Source organism: Hypanus sabinus, chromosome 4, assembly GCF_030144855.1.
Source record: "Hypanus sabinus isolate sHypSab1 chromosome 4, sHypSab1.hap1, whole genome shotgun sequence".
NCBI lineage: Eukaryota > Metazoa > Chordata > Chondrichthyes > Myliobatiformes > Dasyatidae > Hypanus > Hypanus sabinus.
This window is the reverse complement of record NC_082709.1, coordinates 191636373-191658401: the sequence shown is the minus strand read 5'-3', so window position 1 is coordinate 191658401 and position 22029 is coordinate 191636373. Positions and strand designations below refer to the sequence as shown.

General features: G+C 45.9%; 1 protein-coding gene across 3 annotated transcripts in view; it reads left to right on the top strand.

Annotated features, from left to right (window-relative positions):
• The first annotated feature begins 6538 nt into the window (after positions 1 to 6538).
• The window catches only part of sik1 (salt-inducible kinase 1), a 32068-nt gene continuing 16577 nt past the window's right edge, over positions 6539 to 22029 (top strand). For 2 of the 3 annotated variants that reach the window (XM_059969046.1, XM_059969045.1), the window contains exons 1-8: positions 6539 to 6818; positions 7054 to 7170; positions 10490 to 10553; positions 13198 to 13359; positions 14750 to 14874; positions 14950 to 15073; positions 16321 to 16538; positions 20534 to 20686. In XM_059969046.1, the coding sequence (XP_059825029.1) occupies positions 6648 to 6818; positions 7054 to 7170; positions 10490 to 10553; positions 13198 to 13359; positions 14750 to 14874; positions 14950 to 15073; positions 16321 to 16538; positions 20534 to 20686 (1134 nt within the window). In that variant the 5' untranslated portion in view covers positions 6539 to 6647. Of the gene's footprint in view, positions 6819 to 7053; positions 7171 to 10470; positions 10554 to 13197; positions 13360 to 14749; positions 14875 to 14949; positions 15074 to 16320; positions 16539 to 20533; positions 20687 to 22029 lie in introns of those variants that run through there. The other variant, XM_059969047.1, reaches the window with a different exon arrangement.

The window sequence follows — 22029 nt, the reverse complement described above, 5'->3', positions numbered from 1 at the left end:
CAGAGAGACATTGATAGGATGCAGAACTGGGCTGAGAAGTGGCAGATGGAGTTCAACCTGGAGAAGTGTGAGGTGATACACTTTGGAAGGACAAATGCCAAGGCAGAGTACAAAGTAAATAGCAGGATACTTGGGAGTGTGGAGGAGCAGAGGGATCTGGGGGTACATGTCCACGGATCCCTGAAAGTAGCCTGTGTTGCTTGAATTTCCAGCATCTGCAGATTTCTCATGTTAGCTTATGGTGTGTTAGCTTTCATAAGTCAAGGGATAGAGTTTAAGAGTCGCGGGTTAATGATGCAGCTCTATAAAACTCTGGTTAGGCCACACTTGGAGTACTGTGGCCAGTTCTGGTCGCCTCACTACAGGAAGGATGTGGAAGCACTGGAAAGGGTACAGAAGGGATTTACCAGGATGCTGCCTGGTTTAGAGAGTATGGATTATGATCAGAGATTAAGGGAGCTAGGGCTTTTCTCTCTGGAGAGAAGGAGGATGAGAGGAGACATGATAGAGGTATAGAAGATATTAGGAGGAATAGATAGAGTGGACAACCAGTGCCTCTTCTCCAGGGCACCACTGCTCAGTATAAGAGGACATGGCTTTAAGGTAAGGAGAGGAAAGTTCAAGGGGGATATTAAAGGAAGGTTTTTTTACTCAGAGAGTGGTTGGTGTTTGGAATGCACTGCCTGAGTCAGTGGTGGAGGCAGATACACTAGTGAAATTTAACAGACTACTAGACAGGTATATGGAGGAATTTAAGGTGGTGGGGGGGGGTTATATGGGAGGCAAGGTTTGAGGGTCAGCACAACATTGTGGGCTGAAGGGCCTGTATTGTGCTGTACTATTCTATGCTCTGTGTTCGAAGTGCATGACCATACCCTTCCTGACACTGTATTCCATCTGCCACTTCTTTGCCCATTCTCCTAATCAGTCTTTCTGTAGCCTCTCTACTTCCTCAAAACTACCTGCCACTCCATCTTTCTTTGTGTAGTCTGCAAACTTTGCAACAAAGCCATCAATTCCAGCATCCAAATGATTGACATATAATATAAAAAGAAGCAGTCCCAACACAAATTCTTGTGGAACACCACTAGTCACTGGCAGCCACCCAGAGTAGGCTCCCTTTTTTCCCACTCTTAGCTTCCTGCCAATCATACACTGCCTTGTCCATGCTAGGATTCCCCCCTCCTTCCCCCTTCATCCCTGCTCCCCCAACCTGCCCCCTCATCATTTTACCTCCCCCCTTACCCAGCTCCTCCCCCCCACCTTACCACATTCCTTCCCCTCCTCCATCTTCCACCCCTCCTCCTCCCCCACTCCCCTCTTCCTCTCCCACTCCCCTCCCCCCTTCCCCATTCCAGGGGAACACCTCTGGCAGGGTGTTCCATTCACCACCACCCTCTGTAAAGCACTAACCCCCGAGATCTCCTGCCCCCCTATTCTTCCCTCAAATTGCTTTTAAAATTATCCCTTCTTATTTTAGACTTTGCCATGCTGGGACAAATGCACTGGCTGTCCATTCTATCAATGCCTCTTATCATCATGTACACCTTTAAATGACAAACTTCTAGAGAAGTGTGGTGGGGAGTCTGGCTGTATCAGAGGCTGCTATGGAAACACCAATGGTCTTCAATGAAAAATCCTACAAAAAGTAGTGGATAAGGCCCACTCCATCACAGGTAAAGCCCACCCTCCCCCCCAACCCCAGCATTGAGCACATCTACACAGAACATTGTCACAAAAAAGCAGCATTCAACACCAGGGACCCCCACCACCAAGGTTACATACACTCTCTTCTCGCTGCTGCTGTCAAGAAAGATGTACAAGCGCTTCAGGTCCCACACCACCAAGTTACAGAACAGTTACTACCCTTTAGCCATCAGGCTCTTGATCCAGTAAAGATAACTTTGTTCAAATTCACTTGCCCCATCAATAAACTGTTCCCATAACCTATGGCCTCACTTTCAAGGACTCTTCATTTCATGTTCTCGAAAGCTTTAGCTTATTTATTATTATTGTTTCTTATTTATTTTTATATTTGTTTTTTTTTTGCCTTTTTCATACTGGTTGTAAGCCCAGTTGGTGCAGTCTTTCAATGATTCTGTTATGGTTATTGGATTTATTGAGTATGCCCACAAGATTTGGTAAGCATAAATGTACTTTGATAATAAATTTACGTTGAATGCTCATTCTCCTTTGCATGAAAGAGAAAAGCTATAATTTGCTCAGCCTATCCTGATAAGACATGCTCTCTAATCCAGGCAGCATCTTGGTAATCTCCTTCGCAGCCTCTCTAAAGCTTCCACATTCTTCCTATAATGAGGAGTTCAGAATTGAATACAACATTCCAAGTGTGGTCCAACTGAGTTTTATAGAGCTGCAACATTTGTAACGGGGGACTTCAATATGTAAAGGGATTGGGAAAATCAGGTTAGTATCGGATTGCAAGAGAAGGAATTTGTTGAATGCCTATGAAATGGCTTTTTGGATCAGCTTGTGCTTCAGCCTACTCAGGGAAAGATGATCTTCAGATTCAGGTTCAGTTTATTGTCATTTAGAAACCACAAATGCAATGCAGTTAAAAAATGAGACAACGTTCCTCCAGAAAGATATCACAAAAGCACAAGACAAAACAGACTACACCAGAAAATCCACATAACGTTTGGCAATCCCCAATCCAGACACCGGAGAGGCTGCTGCATATTAATATCGCGCTACCATCTTAGCGCGTTCCCCGGAAAGGAGCTCCAAATCCACCAGATGAAACAAGACCAAAAACTAAAGCTACGAGACCTGCACAAAACTACATACTCACAACGTACAGTTACAACAGTGCAAACAATAGCATAATTGATAAAAAACAAGACCATGGGCACAGTAAAAATAGTCCAAAGATGTTAAAAAACTATAGGTTAAAAAGAAACCACCACACAGTTTCCACAAGTCCCCAGGGGTCCCGACAGACTCGCCATCCCATGCAGGTGGTCGAAGGGAATACTCCCGCTATGGACTTCCACAGCGCTGCCCAACTCAGCCTCACAGACGCAGCACACAATGAAAGCTCCGTCAAACCCAGACTCACAGACACAGCACACACTGAAAGCGACCTGACTGCAGCGGACTCCTAGTCTGTCGAACCTCCAAGCCTCCGACCTTCCCCTCCGGCACAGCTTCTCCGAGCACCATCCTCTGCCAAGCGTATTAAGATGCCCTCGCCAACGTGACCCCAAGGACTGGGGGCCTGTTCTTCTCAGCAGAGACCCGGACCTCACAGCAGCAGCAGCAATGAAGAAGATTGGGTGTTGTGTAATAACCCAGATCTTATTAGGGAGCTTAATGGAAAGGAGCCCTTAGGAGACAGTGAGCATAATATGATTCAATTCATACTGCAGTTTGAGAGGAAGAAGCACAACTCACATTATCAGTATCACAATGGAATAACAGGAATTACAGAGGCATAAGAAAGGGGCTTGCCCAGGTGGATTGGAGGAGGATACTGGCGGGGACGATGGCAGAGCAGAGCTGGCTGAAGTTTCTGGGAATAGTTCACAAGGCACAGGATAGATATGTCCCACAGAGGAAGTTGTTCTCAAATGGCAGGGGTATGAAACCATGACTGACAAAGGAAGTTAAGGACTGCATAAAAGCCAAGGAAAGAGCATATAAAGTAGCAAAAGTGAGTGGGAAGTTGAATGATGGGGAATCTTAAAATCCAACAAAAGGCAACTAAAAAGCTATATGAAATGAAATATGAAGGCAAACTGGCCAATAATGTAAAGCAGGATACTAAAAGGTTTTTCAGTTATATAAAGAGTAAACGGGAGTGAGAATTGATATTAGACCACTGGAAAATGATGCTGGTGAGGTAGTAATGGGGTAAAGAAATGCCTGATGAACTGAATGGGTACTTTGCATGTTTTCTCTGTGGAAGACACTAGTAGTGTGCCAGAGATCCATGAGTGCCATTGCTATTACAAAGGGAAAAGAGCTCAGTGGATAAGTCACCTGGACCAGGTAGACTACATCCCAGAGTCCTAAGAGAGGTTGCTGATTCAAGAATCAGCAAGATTGATCTTTCAAGAATTTTCTGGCATAGTCCTGGTGTAATGGAAGATTACAAATGCCACTCCACTCTATAAGAAGGGAAGAAGACAAAAGAAAGGAAATTATAGGCCAGTTAGCCTAACCTCAGTGGTTGGGAAAGTGTTGGAGTCTATTATTAAGGATATGGTTTTGGGGTGCTTGGAGACTAATGATAAATTAAGTCAATCTTAGCATGGTTTCTGTAAAGGGGAATCTTGCCTGACAAATCTGTTCTGAGTTTTTCAAGGAATTTACAAGCAGAGAGGACAAAAGAGAGGCAGCGGATGTCATTTACTTGGATTTTCAGAAGGCATTTGATAAGGTGCCTCACATGAGGCTGCCTAACAAGATAAAATCCTATGACGTTACAGGAAAGATATTGGCAAGGATAGAGGAATGGCTGACAGGCAGGAGACAGTGAGTGGGAATAAAAGGGGCCTTTTCTGGTTGGCTGTCAGTGACTATTAGTGTTCCTCAGGGATCAATGTTGGAACCACTAATTTTCACATTGTCCGTCAATGATTTAGATAGTGGAATTGATGGCCTTGTGGCAAAGTTTGCGAATGATACGAAGATGGGTGGAAGGGTAGGTAGTGCTGAGGAAGCAATGCGATTGCAGCAGGACTTAGACAAATTGGAAGAATGGGCAAAAAAGTGGCAGGTGGAGTACAGTGTTGGGAAATGTATGATAATGCATTTTGGTAAAAGGAACAATAGTGCAGACTATTATCTAAATGAGGAGAAGGTTCAAACATCAGAGGTGCAGAAGGATTTAGGAGTCCTCATGCAAGACTCCCAGAAGGTTAATTTACAGATTGAGTCTGTGGTAAAGAAGGCAAATGCAATGTTGGCATTCATTTCAAGGGGAATGGAATATAAAAGCAAGGAGATAATGCTGAGGCTTTATAAGACACTAGTCAGGCCGCACTTGGGAGTATTGTCAACAGTTTTAGGCCACATATCTCAGAAAGAATGTGTTGTCATTGGAGAGAGTCCAGAGGAGGTTCCTGAGGATGATTCTGGAATGAAGGTTTTAACATATGAGGAGCATTTGGCAGCTTTAGGCCTGTATTGTACTCACTGGAATTTAGAAGAATGTGGGGGATCTCATTGAAACCCATCAAATGTTGAAAGGACTGGATAGGGTGAATATGGAGAGGATGTTTCTTATGGTCAGGGTATCCAGAACTAGAGGGCACAGGCTCAAAATTGAGGGGTGACCTTTTAGAACAGAGGTAAGGAGGAATTTTGTAGCCAGAGAGTAGTGAATCTGTGGAATGCTCTGCCACAGTCTGCAGAGGCCAGCTCTGTGGTTATACTTAAGATGAAAGTTGATTGTTTCCTGATAGGTCAGGGCATTAAAGGATATGGCAAGAAGGCAGGTGTATGGGGTTGAGTGGGATCTAGGATCAGCCATGATGGAATTGTGGAGCAGACTTGATGGGCTGAATGGTCTAATCCTGTTCATATGCCTTATGGATTTATTTCCTTGTGACTCATGAACTCAATCCCTCACTAATGAAGGCCATCACACACCTTCTTAACCATCTGATCAACTGCACAGCAACTTTGAGGGATCTATGGATCTCTTTGTACTCCACACTGCTAACAATCCTGCCACTAACGCTGTACTCTGCCTTCTAAAGTGCACCACTTCACACTTTTTTAAGGTTGAACGCCATCTGTCACTTCTCAGTCCAGCTCTGCATCCTATCAGTGTCCCATTGTAACCTACAAAAGGCTGCTACACTGCCACGAATCCACCAAAGTTAGTGCAAACTTACTAACCCACCCTTCCACATCCTCAGCCAAGTGATTTTTTAAAAACATGGGGGGGGGGGCGGTCTCAGAACAGATCCCTATCGAACACCACTGACACCAACTTCCAGGCAGAATATATTCCATTAACCACCATCCTCTGCCTTTCAAGGACAAGCCAATTCTGTATCCATACTTGCATAATTTCCCTGGATCCCCAAGTGCATCCGTTCCCAAGGTTAACATCATTAGAATTCGTCCTCCCCTCATGCAGTCTTGTCTTACCCTGTGCAAGGCAATGGCAAAGGTCAGCGAGTTGTCACTTTCCCCAAAGTACTCACCAGTCAAACCTATTAACTTTGGCCAGCTCCTCTCTCAAGGCTCTGTAATTCCCTTTACTCTACTGTAATACTGATACATCTGATTTCAACGTCACCCATCAGGAGGGCTCTTTCAGTTTAGCTCCCTCATCAAGCCCAGGCTGCATGTTCGCCGGCGGCTTCTGCTCCAGCTGCGGTTCCCGTTAGGCGGCGCTCCGCCTTGCTAGCATGCGATTGGACAATGTGGCATTGATGTCAGGCCTGAATTCGTCATGGCAACCCGAGCTACTGGGACGTCAGGTGCGTTACTATGGTGACAGTCTCTGTCATTCTCCAGCTACTTGCGCGCAGTCTTCGTCCTTTTGACGTCAGAATGACGGCAATGGTAGGGGGCTCGGGCGCGCGCGGGGATTCCGGCTCAATCAGAGCGGAGCCCGGGGATGGTGTTGGCGGAGTCGGACCAGAGCCTCCGAATAGTACTGCCCTGGGATGGTGCTGCCCGAGTCGGATCAGGAGCGGGGCTCGGCCCCGGTCTCTACCTCTACCCCCGCCCCACTACGCCGTGCACTTAGGGTCGGCTTCTACGATATCGAGGGAACGCTGGGAAAAGGCAATTTCGCAGTGGTGAAGCTGGCGCGCCATCGGGTGACCAGGAGCCGGGTGAGCAGCGGGGAACGGCGGCTTTGAGTTATTTGAGGGGGAGAGGTCGGTGGGAGGAATAGGAGGGAGTAGATGAATAATATGAGGATATACTCCAGTGGCGGAGGGGGCAGTGAGGGGAAGGACACATGCACGGTGGTTGGGGGGGGGGCAAATGGCTTGATGGCAGTGGGTTAGTGGAGTTGGGGGGAGATCCTCCCTTGCATCTTATCTGATTCTTGCCTCCACACTCCAGGTGGCCATCAAGATCATCGATAAGAGGCGGCTGCAGCCGCGAGAGTTGCAGAGAGTTCACCGGGAGGTGCTCATCATGAAGTTTCTTAACCACCCACACATAATCAAACTCTACCAGGTACGTCCCGGGAACCTGCGGGAGGGTGGGGTGGGGGGTTCGAGACGTAGTTGGCAGCAGTGGGGAGAGGGGCACAGCAAATACTCTGTGTGATGTATGTTATGTGGGTGCACTGTAGTCTGGAAGAACTGTTGTTTCCTTTCAATGTATTTGTGTTCAGTCAAATGACAATTAGGACTTGAAATGTTTACCATCCATAGACCTGGTCCTGTCTTCAATACATGGGCTCCCACCTGAGTTTGAGTTTGGTGAGGGGTTGGAGGGGGTAATGTTACAGCTATAGTTAGACACCACTTGGAGAACTGTGTTCAGTTCTGGTCACCTCACTACAGGGAGGATGTGGATATTATATAGAGAGTGCAGAGGAGATTTATTACGGTGATGGAAGCAGATACAATAGGGTCTTTTAAGGGACTCTTAGACAGGTACACCAAGCTTAGAAAAATCGGTATGTTGCCTCCCAGGTACCAGGATCATAGACTTCTTGGATCTTGTCCACAACATTTTGGAGAGGGAGGGGGAGTAGCCAGATGTGTTGTTAAATATTCGTAGCAATGACATAGGGAGGAAAAACAAAGAGGTCCTGAAAAGAGAATTTAGAAAGCTGAGAAGCAGTACCTCTTGGGTAGTAATTTCTGGATTACTGCCTGTGCCACGCACCGCTGAGGGTAGAAACAGGATGATTTAGCAGATTAATGCATGGCTGAGAAGCTGGTGCAGGGGGCAGGGCTTCAGGTTCTTGGATCATTGGGCTCTCTTCTGGGGGAGGTATGACCTGTTCAAAAGTGATGGGTTGCACCCGAACCCGAGGGGGACCAATGTTCTCCCAGGCAGGTTGGTTAGAGCTGATGGGGAGGGTTTAAACTAACTTGGCGGGAGGGTGGGCACTGGAGTGAAGGTGGAAAATTTTTCCAATGTTGAAAGTTGTAGACAGAGTAGGTAGAAACGTAGAAAACCTATAGCACAATACAGGCCCTTCGGCCCACAAAGTTGTGCCAAACATGTCCCTACCTTAGAAATTACTAGGTTTACCCATAGCCCTCCATTTTAGTAAGCTCCATGTACCTATCTAAAAGCCCCTTAATAAACCCTATTGTATCCGCCTCCACCACCGTAGCCGGCAGCCCATTCCATGCACTCACCACTCTCTGAGTAAAAAAACTTACCCCTGACATCTCCTCTGTACCTACTCCCCAAGCACCTTAAACCTATGTCCTCTTATGGCAACCATTTCAGCCCTGGGAAAAAGCCTCTGACTATCCAAATGATCAAAGCCTCTCATCATCTTATATACCTCTATCAGGTCACCTGTCATCCTCCATCACTCCAAGGAGAAAAGGCCAAGTTCACTCAAGGCATGCTCCCCAATCCAGGCAACATGCTTGTAAATCTCCTCTGCACCATTTCTATGGCTTCCACATCCTTCCTATAGTGAGGCAACCAGAACTGAACACAGTACTCCAAGTGGGGTCTGACCAGGGTCCTATATAGCTGCAACATTACCTCTCGACTCCTAAATTCAATTCCACAATTGATGAAGGCCAATACACTGTACGCCTTCTTAACCACAGAGTCAACATGTGCAGCTGCTTTGAACGTCCTATGGACTCGAACCCCAAGATCCCTCTGATCCTCCACACTGCCAAGAGTCTTACCATTAATACTATATTCTGCCATCATGTTTGACCTACCGAAATGAACCACTTCACACTTATCTGGGTTGAACTCCATCTGCCACTTTTCAGCCCATTTTTGCATCCTATCAATGTCCTGCTGTAACCTCTGACAGCCCTCCACACTATCCACAACACCTCCAACCTTTGTGTCATCAGCAAACTGACTAACCCATCCCTCCACTTCCTCATCCAGGTCATTAATAAAAATCACGAAGAGTAAGGGTCCCAGAACAGATCCCTGAGGCACCCCACTGGTGATTGACCTCCATGCAGAATATGACTCGTCAACAACCACTCTTTGCTTTCCATGGCCAAGCCAGTTCTGGATCCGCAAAGCAATGGATTCCATGCCTCCTTACATTCTCATTAAGCCTTGCATGGGGTACCTTATCAAAAGCCTTGCTGAAATCCATATACACTACATCTACTGCTCTTCCTTCATCAATGTGTTTAGTCACACCCTCAAAAAATTTAATCAGGCTCGTAAGGCACGACCAGTCTTTGACAAGCCATGCTGACTATTCCTAATCATATTATACCTCTCCAAATGTTCATAAATCCTGCCTCTCAGGATCTTCTCCATCAACACCAACCACTGCGGTAAGACTTGCTATTCTATAATTTCCTGGGCTATCTCTACTCACTTTCCTGAATAAAGGAACAACATCCACAACCCTCCAATCCTTTGGAACCTCTCTCATCCCCATTGATGATGCAAAGATCATTGCCAGAGGCTCAGCAATCTCCTCCCTCGCCTCCCACAGTAGCCTGGGGTACATCCCATCCGGTCCCAGTGACTTATCCAACTTGATGCTTTCCAAAAGCTCCAGCACATCCTCTTTCTTAATATCTACGTGCTCAAACTTTTTAATCTGCTGTAAGTCATCACTACAATCAAGATCGTTTTCCATAATGAATACTGAAGCAAAGTATTCATTAAGTACTTCTGCTATTTCTTCTGGTTGCATACACACTTTCCCACTGTCACACTTGATAGGTCCTATTCTTTCACGACTTATCCTCTTGCTCTTCAAATACTTGTAGAATGCTTTGGGGTTTTCCTTAATCCTGTCTGCTAAGGCTTTCTCATGGCCCCTTCTGACTCTCCTAATTTCCTTCCTTAAGCTCCTTCCTGTTAGCCTTATAATCTTCTAGATCTCTAACATTACCTAGCTCTCTGAACCTTTTGTAAGCTTTTCTTAGATGTGGAAAGGATGTTTCTCATGGTGGGAGAGTCTAGGACAAGAGGGCATAGCCTCAGTATAGAGGGGCGCCCTTTCAAAAGAGATATGTGGAGAAATTTCTTTAGAGAAAGGGTGATGAATTTGTGGAATTTGGTACCACATGCAGCTGTGGAGGCCAGGTCGTTGGGTGTATTTAAGGCAGAGATTGATCAGTCCTTGACTGGACGTGGCATGAAAGGTTATGGGGAGAAGGCCAGGAAATGTGGTTGAGGAGGAGAAAAGAAAGATTGAATAGCGGAGCAGACTCGATGGGCCAGTGAGGGTCAGTGTGTGCGCATGCGCTGAGGGTGCGTGTCAACACTGACTGTCTGTGTGTGTGTGCGCGCGCAAGTTTGTGAATATCGTACTGGTGTACTGGGCAGTATGTAAATGGCAGCCAGCACTGTGTCTGTGTTACAGGTGATGGAGACCCGGGACATGCTATACATAGTTACCGAGTTTGCCCAGAATGGCGAGATGTTTGGTGAGTGTCTCCACTCTTGCTCACTGGTGGGGGGGCGGGGGGAGTGCTGGTGGGCAGTGAGGGGGAGAGTGGCAGTGAGTTATTGGTAGTTCTGCTCTTGTTGGGGGAGAGCATTCACACAGGGGCAGGAGACTGCCCTGTGCTCGGGGGGAGATGGCAAGATGTGTTGGAGGGTGGAGGGTATTTCCAACTGCCTGGTACCAGTAGTAGTGGATGCCTAAGACCATGAAGTATAGGAGCAGAAGTAGGCCATTTGGCCCATTGAATCTGCTCCGCCATTTCATCATGGCTGACCCTTTTTCTCTGTCAGCCTTAATGGAACAGAGAACAGTACAGCAGAGAAAAAGGCCATTTGGCTCACAATATTGTTCCAAACAAGCTAAAATGCAAATCAAAACACCCAGCCATTCATACCACTACCTACATGTGTCTATATTCTTCCATCTTCCTTGCATCCATGTGCCTGTCCAAAATGTATCTTAAAAGCTTCCAAAGTATTTGCCTCTACCAGCATATCAGATTGTGCATTCCAGGCACTCACGACTCTGAGTAAAAAAAAACGTACCCTTCACACCTTCTTGACCGCTGTGGAACCACTCATCATCAGCTGCCAGCCAGAAAAGGCTCCTTTTATAAATAAGAGAAAATCTGCAGGTGCTGGAAATCCAAGCAACACACAAAATGCTGGAGAAACTCAGCAGGCCAGGCAGACTTATGGAACAGAGTACAGTTGCCGTTTTGGACCAGGACCCTTAAGCAGGACTGCAGAAAAAAAGATGAGGCTCTCTTTATTCCCACTCTTTGCCTCCAGCTTTTTCCATTATAGTATCTTTCCTGTAATATCATGGGCTCTAAACTTGCTAAGCAGCCTCTTGTGTGGCATCTAATCAAAGGTCTTCTGAAATCCAAATACACAACATCAGCCAATTCTTCTTTGTCTATCCTGCTTGTTATTTTTTTTGAAGAATTCTAACAGGGGAGAGGGCAGGAACAGGGTACTGATTGTGTATGATCAGCCATGATCACAGTGAATGGCAGTGCTGGCTAGAAGGGCCGAATGGCCTACTCCTGCACCTACTGTCTAGTGTCTATTTTCCTTTGAGGAAACCATGCTGACTTTGGCCTATTTTATCATGTGGCTCCAAGTACTTTAAGACCTCATCCTTAATAATTTACTCCAGCATCTTCCTAACCACTGAGGTCAGGCTAAAACTGGCCTATAATTTATTTTGTTCTGCTTCTCTCCCTTCTTGAAGTGAGGAGTGACATTTGCAATTTTCCAGTCTTCTGGAACCATTCCAGAATCTAGTGATTCTTGAAAAATCATTATTAATGCCTCCACAATCTCTTTTGCCACCTCTTTCAAAATCCTGGGATGTATCTATCAGATCCAAATGACTTATCTACCTTCAGACCTTTTAGTTTCCCACAAACCTTCTTCCTAGTGATGGTAACTTCACACACTTCTGTACTCTGACACTATCAAACTTCCGGTATTCTGCTCGTGTCTTCCACAGTGAAGACTGATGCAAAATACTTATTCAGTTCATCTGCCATTTCCTGGTCCCCCATTACTACCTCTCCAGCACTGTTTTCCAGCAGTCTGATATCCACTCTCGCCTCTCTTTTACACTTTATGTATCTGAAGAAACTTTTGGTATCCTCTTCAATATTATTGGCTAGCTTATCTTTGTATCCCTTCCTTCCCTTAATGACTTTATTAGTTGCCTTCAGTTGGTTTTTAAATGTTTCCCAATCTTCTTTCTTCCCACTATGCACACTGTCAAACATACCAATCTGTAACTGTGCTACAAGTTCAGCTACCTTATTGCATATAGGCCTGTCAGTTTGACGTCAGTGGTGGGTAAATTAATGTAAAGTATTCTTAGAGATGGTACATATAATTATCTGGATAGACAGGGTCTGATTAGGAATAGTCAGCATGGATTTGTACGTGGAAGGTCATGTTTGACAAATCTTATTAAATTTTTGAAGAGGTTACAAGGAAAGTTGACGAGGGTAGAGCAGTGGATGTTGTCTATATGGACTTCAGTAAGGCCTTTGACAAGGTTCCACATGGAAGGTTAGGAAGGTTCAATCATTAGGTATTAATATTGAAGTAGTAAAATGGATTCAACAGTGGCTGGATGGGAGATGCCAGAGAGTAGTGGTGGATAACTGTTTGTCAGGTTGGAGGCCGGTGACTAGTGGTGTGCCTCAGGGATCTGTACTGGGTCCAATGTTGTTTGTCATATACATTAATGATCTGGATGATGGGGTGGTAACTTGGTTTAGTAAGTATGCAGATGATACTAAGGTAGGTGGCGTTGTGGATAATGAAGTAGGTTTTCAAAGCTTGCAGAGAGATTTAGGCCAGTTAGAAGAGTGGGCTGAACGATTGTATATGGAGTTTAATGCTGATAAGTGTGAGGTGTTACATTTTGGTAGGAATAATCCAAATAGGACATACATCATAAATGGTAGGGCATTGAAGAATACAGTAGAACAGAGTGATCTAAGAACAATGGTGCATAGTTCCCTGAAGGTGGAATCTCATGTGGAAACCATTCAGAATGGGGAACATGGGGTCAGACAATGAGGGTGGTATTTTTTTCTGGGCCCTCACCGTCACATTTTCCCACAGAACACCTGTCGGAACGGGGGCCACTGAGCGAGCGCGAAGCTCAAGAAAAATTTGGTCAACTGTTGTCGGCGGTGGAATACTGCCACCATCACCACATCGTTCACCGTGACCTGAAGACTGAGAACATGCTGCTTGATGCTGACATGAACATTAAACTTGCAGGTACATCCCACCTGTCTGCACATAGCTTCGTCTGTCTGTACCCAGCTCTGTCCCTCTGCTGCCTGTCTGTTCCTGTCTTGTTGTCATGGTGACTACCATTTGTTGTGACCCACCTGGTGTGTAACCCTAGGGGTACTGGCAGATGCTTCCTGACCCACTGAGTCAGATTAATTTATTTGTCGAGTACATTGAAGTATCCAGTGACTTGTGTCATTTGTGTCAATAACCAACATAGCCTGAGGGTGTGCTGGGGGCAGCCCGCACATGTCACCACACATCCTGGCAACAACATCACGTGCCCATGAAGTTAGAAACATAGAAAACCTACAGCACAATACAGGCCCTTCGGCCCACAATGCTGTGCCGAACATGTACTTATTTTAGAAATTACCCAGGGTACCCATAGCCCTCTATTTTTCTAAGCTCCATGTACCTATCCAGGAGTCTTGTAAAAGACCCCATCATTTCCACCTCCATCCCTGTCGCCGGCAGCTCATTCCACATATTCACCATTCTCTGCGTAAAAAAAAAACAACTTACCTTTGACATCTCCACTGTACCTACTTCCACGCACCTTAAAACTGTGCCCTCTCTTGGTAGTCATTTCAGCTCTGGGAAAAAGCCTCTGACTATCCACACGATCAATGCCTCTCATCATCTTGTACACCTCTATCAGGTCACCTCTCATCCTCCGTTGCTCCAAGGAAAGAAGGCCAATTTCACCCAACCTGTTCTCATAAGGCATGATCCCCAATCCAGGCAACATCCTTGTAAATCTCCTCTGCACCCTTTCTATGGCTTCCACATCCTTCCTGTAGTGAGGTGACCAGAACTGAGCACAGTACTCCAAGTGGGGTCTGACCAGGGTCCTATATAGCTGCAACATTACCTATCAGCTCCTAAGTTCAATTCCACAATTGATGAAGGCCAATACACCATATGCCTTCTTAATCACAGAGTCAACTTGCGCAGCTGCTTTGAGCGTCCTATGGACTTGGACCCCAAGATCCCTCTGATCCTCCACACTGCCAAGAGTCTTATCATTAATACTATATTCTGCCATCATATTTGACCTACCAAAATGAACTGCTTCACACTTATCTGGCTTGAGTTCCATCTGCCACTTCTCAGCCCAGTTTTGCATCCTATCGACATCCCGCTGTAAGCTCTGAGAGCAGAAATCAAACCCCTTTCTTCCCCACCTCACTCACTCTCCCCCTCCCCCTCCCTCTCTCACCCCCCTCTCCCCTCCTGCTGCTGTGCTGGAGGGTTTGGGAGGCTCCGGGTTCATATGAGAACCCTGCACCCCACTACAGCCTGTGACCACCTCCCACTCACTGGCTTGATAGGACTTGTTACTGTGGTTAAAATGTCACCTTTCTGTTGGCAGACTTTGGTTTCGGGAACTTCTACAGGCATGGTGAAATGTTGTCCACCTGGTGTGGTTCGCCTCCCTATGCTGCGCCCGAGGTCTTCGAAGGCAGGGACTACGAGGGCCCCCACCTTGATGTCTGGGTAGGTAGAGCAACAGCAGCCTGTTTACACCTGGTGCCTGCAGTGCAGCATCTAAAGAAACTTTTGTCCTCTCAGAGTCTAGGAGTGGTGCTGTATGTCCTCGTCTGTGGGAGCCTCCCGTTCGACGGGCCGACACTGCCAATCCTGAGGCAGAGGGTGATCGAGGGCCACTTCCGTGTCCCCTTCTTTCTTTCCGAAGGTACGTCTGCCCTCCCTTGCGGTAATGTGACCTTCAATTCCTCATTCTGGCTTCTTACCTCTCCTCTTCTGCTGGTGTCCTTCCTCTTTCCCTTTCTCCCATGTCCTCTCTCATCTCCTAGCAAATTCCTTCTTCTCCAGCCCTTACCTTTTCCACCTGTCATCTCCCAGCTTCTTACTTTATCTCCCCTCCCCACCCACCTGGCTTCACCTGTCACCATCTAGCTTGTCCTCCTTCCCTCCCCCACCTTCTTATTAGAACATAGAATAGTACAGCACAGTACAGGCCCTTCAGCCCACAATGTTGTGCTGACCCTTAAACCCTGCCTCCCATGTAACCCCCACCTTAAATTCCTCCATGTACCTGTCTTGTAGTCTCTTAAATTTCACTAGTGTATCTGCCTCCACCACTGACTCAGGCAGTGCATTCCACTCACCAACCACTCTGAGTAAAAAAAAACCTTCCTCTAATATCCCCCTTGAACTTCCTACCCCTTACCTTAAACCTATGTCCTCTTGTATTGAGCAGTAGTGCCCTGGTGAAGAGGCACTGGCTGTCCACTCTATCTATTCCTCTTAATATCTTGTATACCTCTATCATGCCTCCTCTCATCCTCCTTCTCTCCAAAGAGTAAAGCCCTAGCTCCCTTAATCTCTGATCATAATCCGTACTCGCTAAACCCGGCAGCATCCTGGTAAATCTCCTCTGCACCCTTTCCAATGCTTCCACATCCTTCCTATAGTGAGGCGACCAGAACTGGACACAGTACTCCAAGTGTGGCCTAACCAGAGTTTTATAGAGCTGCATCATTACCCCGCAACTCTTAAACTCTATCCCTCGACTTATGAAAGCTGACACCCCATAAGCTTTCTTAACTACCCTATCTACCTGTAAGGCAACTTTCAGGGATCTGTGGGCATGTACCCCCAGATCCCTCTGCTCCTCCACACTATCAAGTATCCTGCCATTTACTTTGTACTCTGCCTTGGAGTTTGTCCTTCAAAAGTGTACCACCTCACACTTCTCCGGGTTGAACTCCATCTGCATCTATTCCTTCCCTTTCCAGACCCGATGAAGGGTCTCGGCCCGAAATGTTGGCTGTTTGCTCGTTTCCATAGATAATGCCTGATCTGCTGAGTTCCTCCAGCATTTTGTGCATGTATATGTTGCTGTGGATTTCCTTGTCCTGTGGTAATGTAACCAGGTGCTTGTGTGAATCCACACTGATGGGTTAATTTCTCTAACAGACTGTGAAGATTTAATCCGGAGGATGTTGACTGTGGACCCTCTGAAACGAATCACTATCCCAGAGATCAAACTCCACTGCTGGCTGACGGGGCAGGCTGTCCCTCACCACCCACCCGCTCCTCCCATCCATGGTGAAACGGTGAACGTGTGCAGTTATAATTACCAGGTGCTGAGTCTGATGCAGACTCTGGGCATAGACTGGCACAAGACCATTGAGGTAATTGGCAGCTCACGGGCTTCAGCAAGCAAGTGAACATAGAACACAGAACAGGCCTTTTGCCAAACCAATTACATCTGTAATTAAATGCCAACTAAGCTAATCTCTTCTGCCTACGAACTACCCACATATTTCCATTTCCCTCACATTCATGTGCCTATCTCAATGGCTCATGCATAGTCCTCTACCACTGCTCCAGGTAGCAGATTCCAGGCACCCATCACTTACTATGTAATAAAAACGTGCCCCTCAAACCTTTGAAATTACTCCCTCTCACCATCAATGTCTGCCCTCTGATATCAGACATTTCAGACCTGAGAAAAAGATACTGTCTGCTGTTCTATCTGTGCCTGTCATAATCTTATAAATCTCGATTAGATCTCTCCTCAGCCACTGCCACTCCAGAGAAATGTACCCAAGTTTGTCTAGCCTTTTGATATATCACATGCCCTCTAATCCAGGCGGCATCCTGGTATACCTGTTGTACTCTTTCTCCAAAACCTCGACATCCTTCCGATAATGGGGCGACCAGAACTATACTCAATACTCCAGTTGGGTCTAACTAGAATTCTGTAAAGCTGCAACGTAACTTCCTGACTTTTGAACTCAATGCCTCGACTAATAAAGGCAAGCCCACCATATGCCATCTTAAACCACCCATCTACCTGTGTAGCCACTTTCAGAGAGCTTGAACTTGGACCCCAAGATCCCTCTGCTCACCAACACTGTTAAGTATCTTGCCCTTAACGACATTTCGTCTCTTTACATTTGACCTACCAAAGTTCAACACTTCACATTTGGCCGAGTTAAGCTCCATTTGCTATTTCTCTGCCCATATCTGCAACTGATCTAATTCCTGCTGCTTTCTTTGCCAATCTTCTATACTATCCATAACTCCACCAATCTTCATATTGTTTGCGAAGTGTAGAGTGGAAGGTTTTCCTGAAGTGCTTCAGTGTTGTGGTACTGAATGTGAACAATATCTGGGATTAGATGTTGGAGAGGTTTGGGTGCAAGGCACACCAAATTTTCAAAGAACTCAGCAGGTCAGTGTCGAGCAGCTACTGAGTCCTGATGAAGGCTGTTGGCCTGAAACGTAGATGGTTTATTTCTCTTCATAGATGCTGTCTGACCTGCTGAGTTCCTCTAGCATTGAGTGTATGTGTGTTTCTGTGGATTAACAGCATTTGTAGAACCACTTGTGTGTAGATTGGATGAGTTTTATTTGTCACGTGTACATTGAAATGCATCATTTGCATCAGTAGCCAATTTACGCTTCCGGTGCCAACAAAGCATGCTCACAACTTACTAACCTAACTTGTACATCTTAGGAGTGTGTAAGGAAAGTTAACATTGGCATGTGCTAAAGGTAATGCAGTCGTTATGGGAGATTTCAACATGCAGGTGAACTGGGAGAATCAGGTAGGTGCTGGACCCCAGGATAGGGAGTTTGTGGAGTGTCTAAGGGATGTATTTTTGGAACAGCTTGTGTTTGAGCCAACCAGGAACGAGGCTATTTTGGACTTGGTGATGTGTAATGAACAGGAATTGATAAGTGATCTTGAAGTAAAGGAGCCATTAGGAAGTAGTGATCATAACATGATAAGTTTTTATCTACAATTTGAGAGGGATAAGGGCAGATCAGAGGTGTCAGTGTTGCAATTAAATAAAGGAGACTACGGAGCCATGAGGGAAGAGCTGGCCAAAGTTAAATGGGCGGATGCCCTGTCAGGAAAGACAGTGGATCAGCAGTGGCAGATATTCTTGGGGATAATACAAAAGATGCAAAAGCAGTTCATTCCAATGGGAAGGAAGGATTCAAAGAGGGGGAAGGGGCCACAGTGGTTGACAAAGGAAGTCAGAGATTGTATAGCATTAAAGAAAAAGAAGTATGACAGGGCTAAGATGAATGGGAGTACAGATGATTGGGAAAGTTTGAAAGCAATACGAAGAGAAAAAATCAGGTATGAGCTCAGTCTAGCCAGGAATATAAAAGGGGATAGCAAAAGCTTTTTTAGCTATGTGAAGAGAAAGAAGATAGTTAAGAACAATGTTGGCCCCTTGAAGAATGAATTGGGAGAAATTGTTATGGGAAACAGGGAAATGGCAACAGAATTTAATGCGTACTTTAGATCTGTCTTCACCAGGGAGGACACAAGCAATCTCCCAGATGTATGGATGGGCCAGGGTCATAAGATATCAGAGGAATTGAGACAGATTGACATTAGGAAAGAAACTGTGATGAGTAGACTGGTAGGACTGAAGGCTAATAAATCCCCGGGTCCAGATGGTCTGCATCCGAGGGTTCTAAAAGAGGTGGCTCAGGAAATTGCGGATGCATTGGTAATCATTTTCCAATGTTCCTTAGATTCAGGATCAGTTCCTGAAGATTGGAGAGTGGCTAATGTTATCCCACTTTTCAAGAAGGGAGGGAAGGAGAAAACGGAGAACTATCGCCCTGTTAGCCTAACGTCAGTCGTGGGGAAGATGCTTGAGTCCATTATTAAGGACGAAATAGTGGCACATCTTGATGGCAGAAATAGGATTAGGCCGAGCCAGCATGGATTTACCAAGGGCAAATCATGCTTGACTAATCTGTTGGAGTTTTTTGAGGGTGTAACAAGGATGTTAGATGAGGGTAAGCCAGTGGATGTTGTGTACCTAGATTTTCAGAAGGCATTCGATAAGGTGCCACATAGGAGATTGGTGAGTAAAATCAGAGCTCATGGCATTGGGGGCAGGGTTTCAACATGGATAGAAAACTGGTTGGCAGATAGAAAGCAAAGGGTAGCAGTGAATGGGTGTTTCTCGGACTGGCTGGAGGTGACTAGTGGGGTACCACAGGGCTCTGTATTGGAACCACAGCTCTTTACGATTTATGTCAATGATTTAGATGAGGGCATTGAAAACTATATCAGCAAGTTTGCTGACGATGCTAAACTGGGTGGCAGTGTGACATGCGAAGAGGACGTTAGGAGAATACAGGGAGACTTGGATAGGCTGGGTGAGTGGGCAGATACTTGGCAGATGTCATTCAATGTGAATAAATGTGAAGTTATCCACTTTGGAAGCAGGAACAAGAGGGCAGAGTATTGTCTGAACGGTGTAGAGTTAGGTAAGGGAGAAATGCAAAGAGACCTAGGAGTCCTAGTTCACCAGTCAATGAAGGTGAATGAGCAAGTGCAACAGGCAGTGAAGAGGGCAAATGGAATGTTTGCCTTTATTACAAGGGGAATTGAGTACAAGAGCAAGGATGTCCTTTTGCATTTGTACAGGGCCCTGGTGAGACCACACCTGGAATATTGTGTACAGTTTTGGTCTCCAGGTTTAAGGAAGGACATTCTGGCAATTGAGGAAGTGCAATGTAGATTCACTAGGTTGATTCCTGGGATGGCAGGGCTGTCTACACGGAGAGATTGGAAAGATTGGGCTTGTACACGCTGGAATTGAGGAGATTGAGAGGGGATCTGATTGAAACGTTTAAGATAATTAAAGGATTTGATAGGATTGACGCAGGAAATATGTTCCAGATGTTGGGAGAGTCCAGTACCAGAGGGCATGGATTGAGAATAAGAGGTCAATTATTTAAAACAGAGTTGAGGAAGAGCTTCTTCTCCCAGAGAGTTGTGGAGGTGTGGAATGCACTGCCTCGGAAGACGGTGGAGGCCAATTCTCTGGATGCTTTCAAGAAGGAGCTAGATAGATATCTGATGGATAGGGGAATCAAGGGATATGGGGACAAGGCAGGGACTGGGTATTGATAGTGAATGATCAGCCATGATCTCAGAATGGCGGTGCAGACTAGAGGGGCCGAATGGTCTACTTCTGCACCTATTGTCTATTGAAACCTGAGCACCTAGAGGAAAACCATGCGGTAATGGGGAGAACATGCAAACTCCTTACAGACAGTGGCAGGTATTGCTCCTAGTCACTGACACTGTAAAGTGTTATATTTCTGTGCCACCCTGTGCTGACGTTTGGAACTTGTCCCACAGTCCCTACAGAACAACAGCTACAACCACTTTGCAGCCATCTACTACCTCCTGCTGGAAAGGATTAAGGAGCACAGACAAACACAGGCAGGGAACTGGCCACCTTCGGCTCTGTGCCCACATCCCCAAGCACATGGAGGACATTCCCAGACAACGGTGAGTTGTGTTTCCATGAGGTGATGTAGACTGTCTTTGACTAGGGGGCTGTAACGGGTGGGAACTGTGTACCAGCTACTGTAGTTTCCCTTAGCACTGCCCACTGACATCTGTTCCTCAGGTTGGCAGGGAGCAGTGCCTCCTTACCTGCCCATCGCACACTTCTCCCTTTCTGTGTCACAGCCTTGGGTGAGGTGTGAGCTCAGTCCACAGGCAGTGCTCCTATGCAACAGACAAATGAATTTGGGTGTTTCCCGGAGGCTGCCCAGCACATTATGTAGGTGGTCCAACCAGCCTGTGAAGGAGCCATATTTAAGCCTGTTCTGCTAACGAGCCTGGTCAGATGTTCAGTGGGGAGCATTTTGTGATCAGTGAGATAACACAGTATGCCTTCTCAGATGCTGCCTGACCTGCTGAATTTCTCCAGCATTTTGAGTGTGTTGCTCTGGATTTACAACATTTGCAGAATCTCTTGTGTTACGTATTCCGGCAACAATAAATATACGAGTTCGGCAAGGGTTTCTTATAACAAACAACACGTTTATTAAACACAGAAAACAAACCCCCCAAAAGTAAACAAACACTACCGTAACCGGAAACAGCTGCTGTGTGGCAGCCCAAACAGTTCTTAAAGTGATATTACAAAAACAGTTCTTAAAAGTGGTATTGCCAAAAGTTCGATATGCTCACAGTCCATTTAAAAGGAGAGACTTTATAAGACGATTTAGGTTCTCTTTCACATCGCTTGCTTCGATCCCCGACGTCGAACTTCCCACGAAGAATTCACGAAACAGAACAGCTTAAAGGCACTGACCTTTCCTTCTCCACTACCTTCAATCCTTTCTAGTTAAACCTAGGGATTAACACGAAGATAGTCAACGAAATCCTTCCAAATAAGGATCAAACAAAGGTCGCCCCCGTTTCACCGTAGAAAGCGATTCTCCTCGATCTTTAACTTCCAACTTCCAATCTTCACTCTCCACTAATTTCGAACTAACAGAATCATAAAGAACCTGCTGGCAATGACCTTTTAAACTTTAGCATTAAATAAAAACTTCATCCTTCAGCTAAACTGCGTCATCACTTCAAACACGCAGTGGCATGAAGTCAACCTGGCAAATCCAGCCACGAACTGCCCCTCCTCACAGGGTGGGGTCTACCTTTTATAACCTGTAAAAAAAAAACCGTCACATGATCTCTACTGGCGGGAAAATGACGTCACCACCATCACAAGACCATCACCTCAGGTCCAGTACAGCTTCAACCCCAGTCACATGACAAGGGCTCCACTGTCATGTGTCACGAGTACGTAACACTTGTATTCAAGTTTTCATGAAGTTATG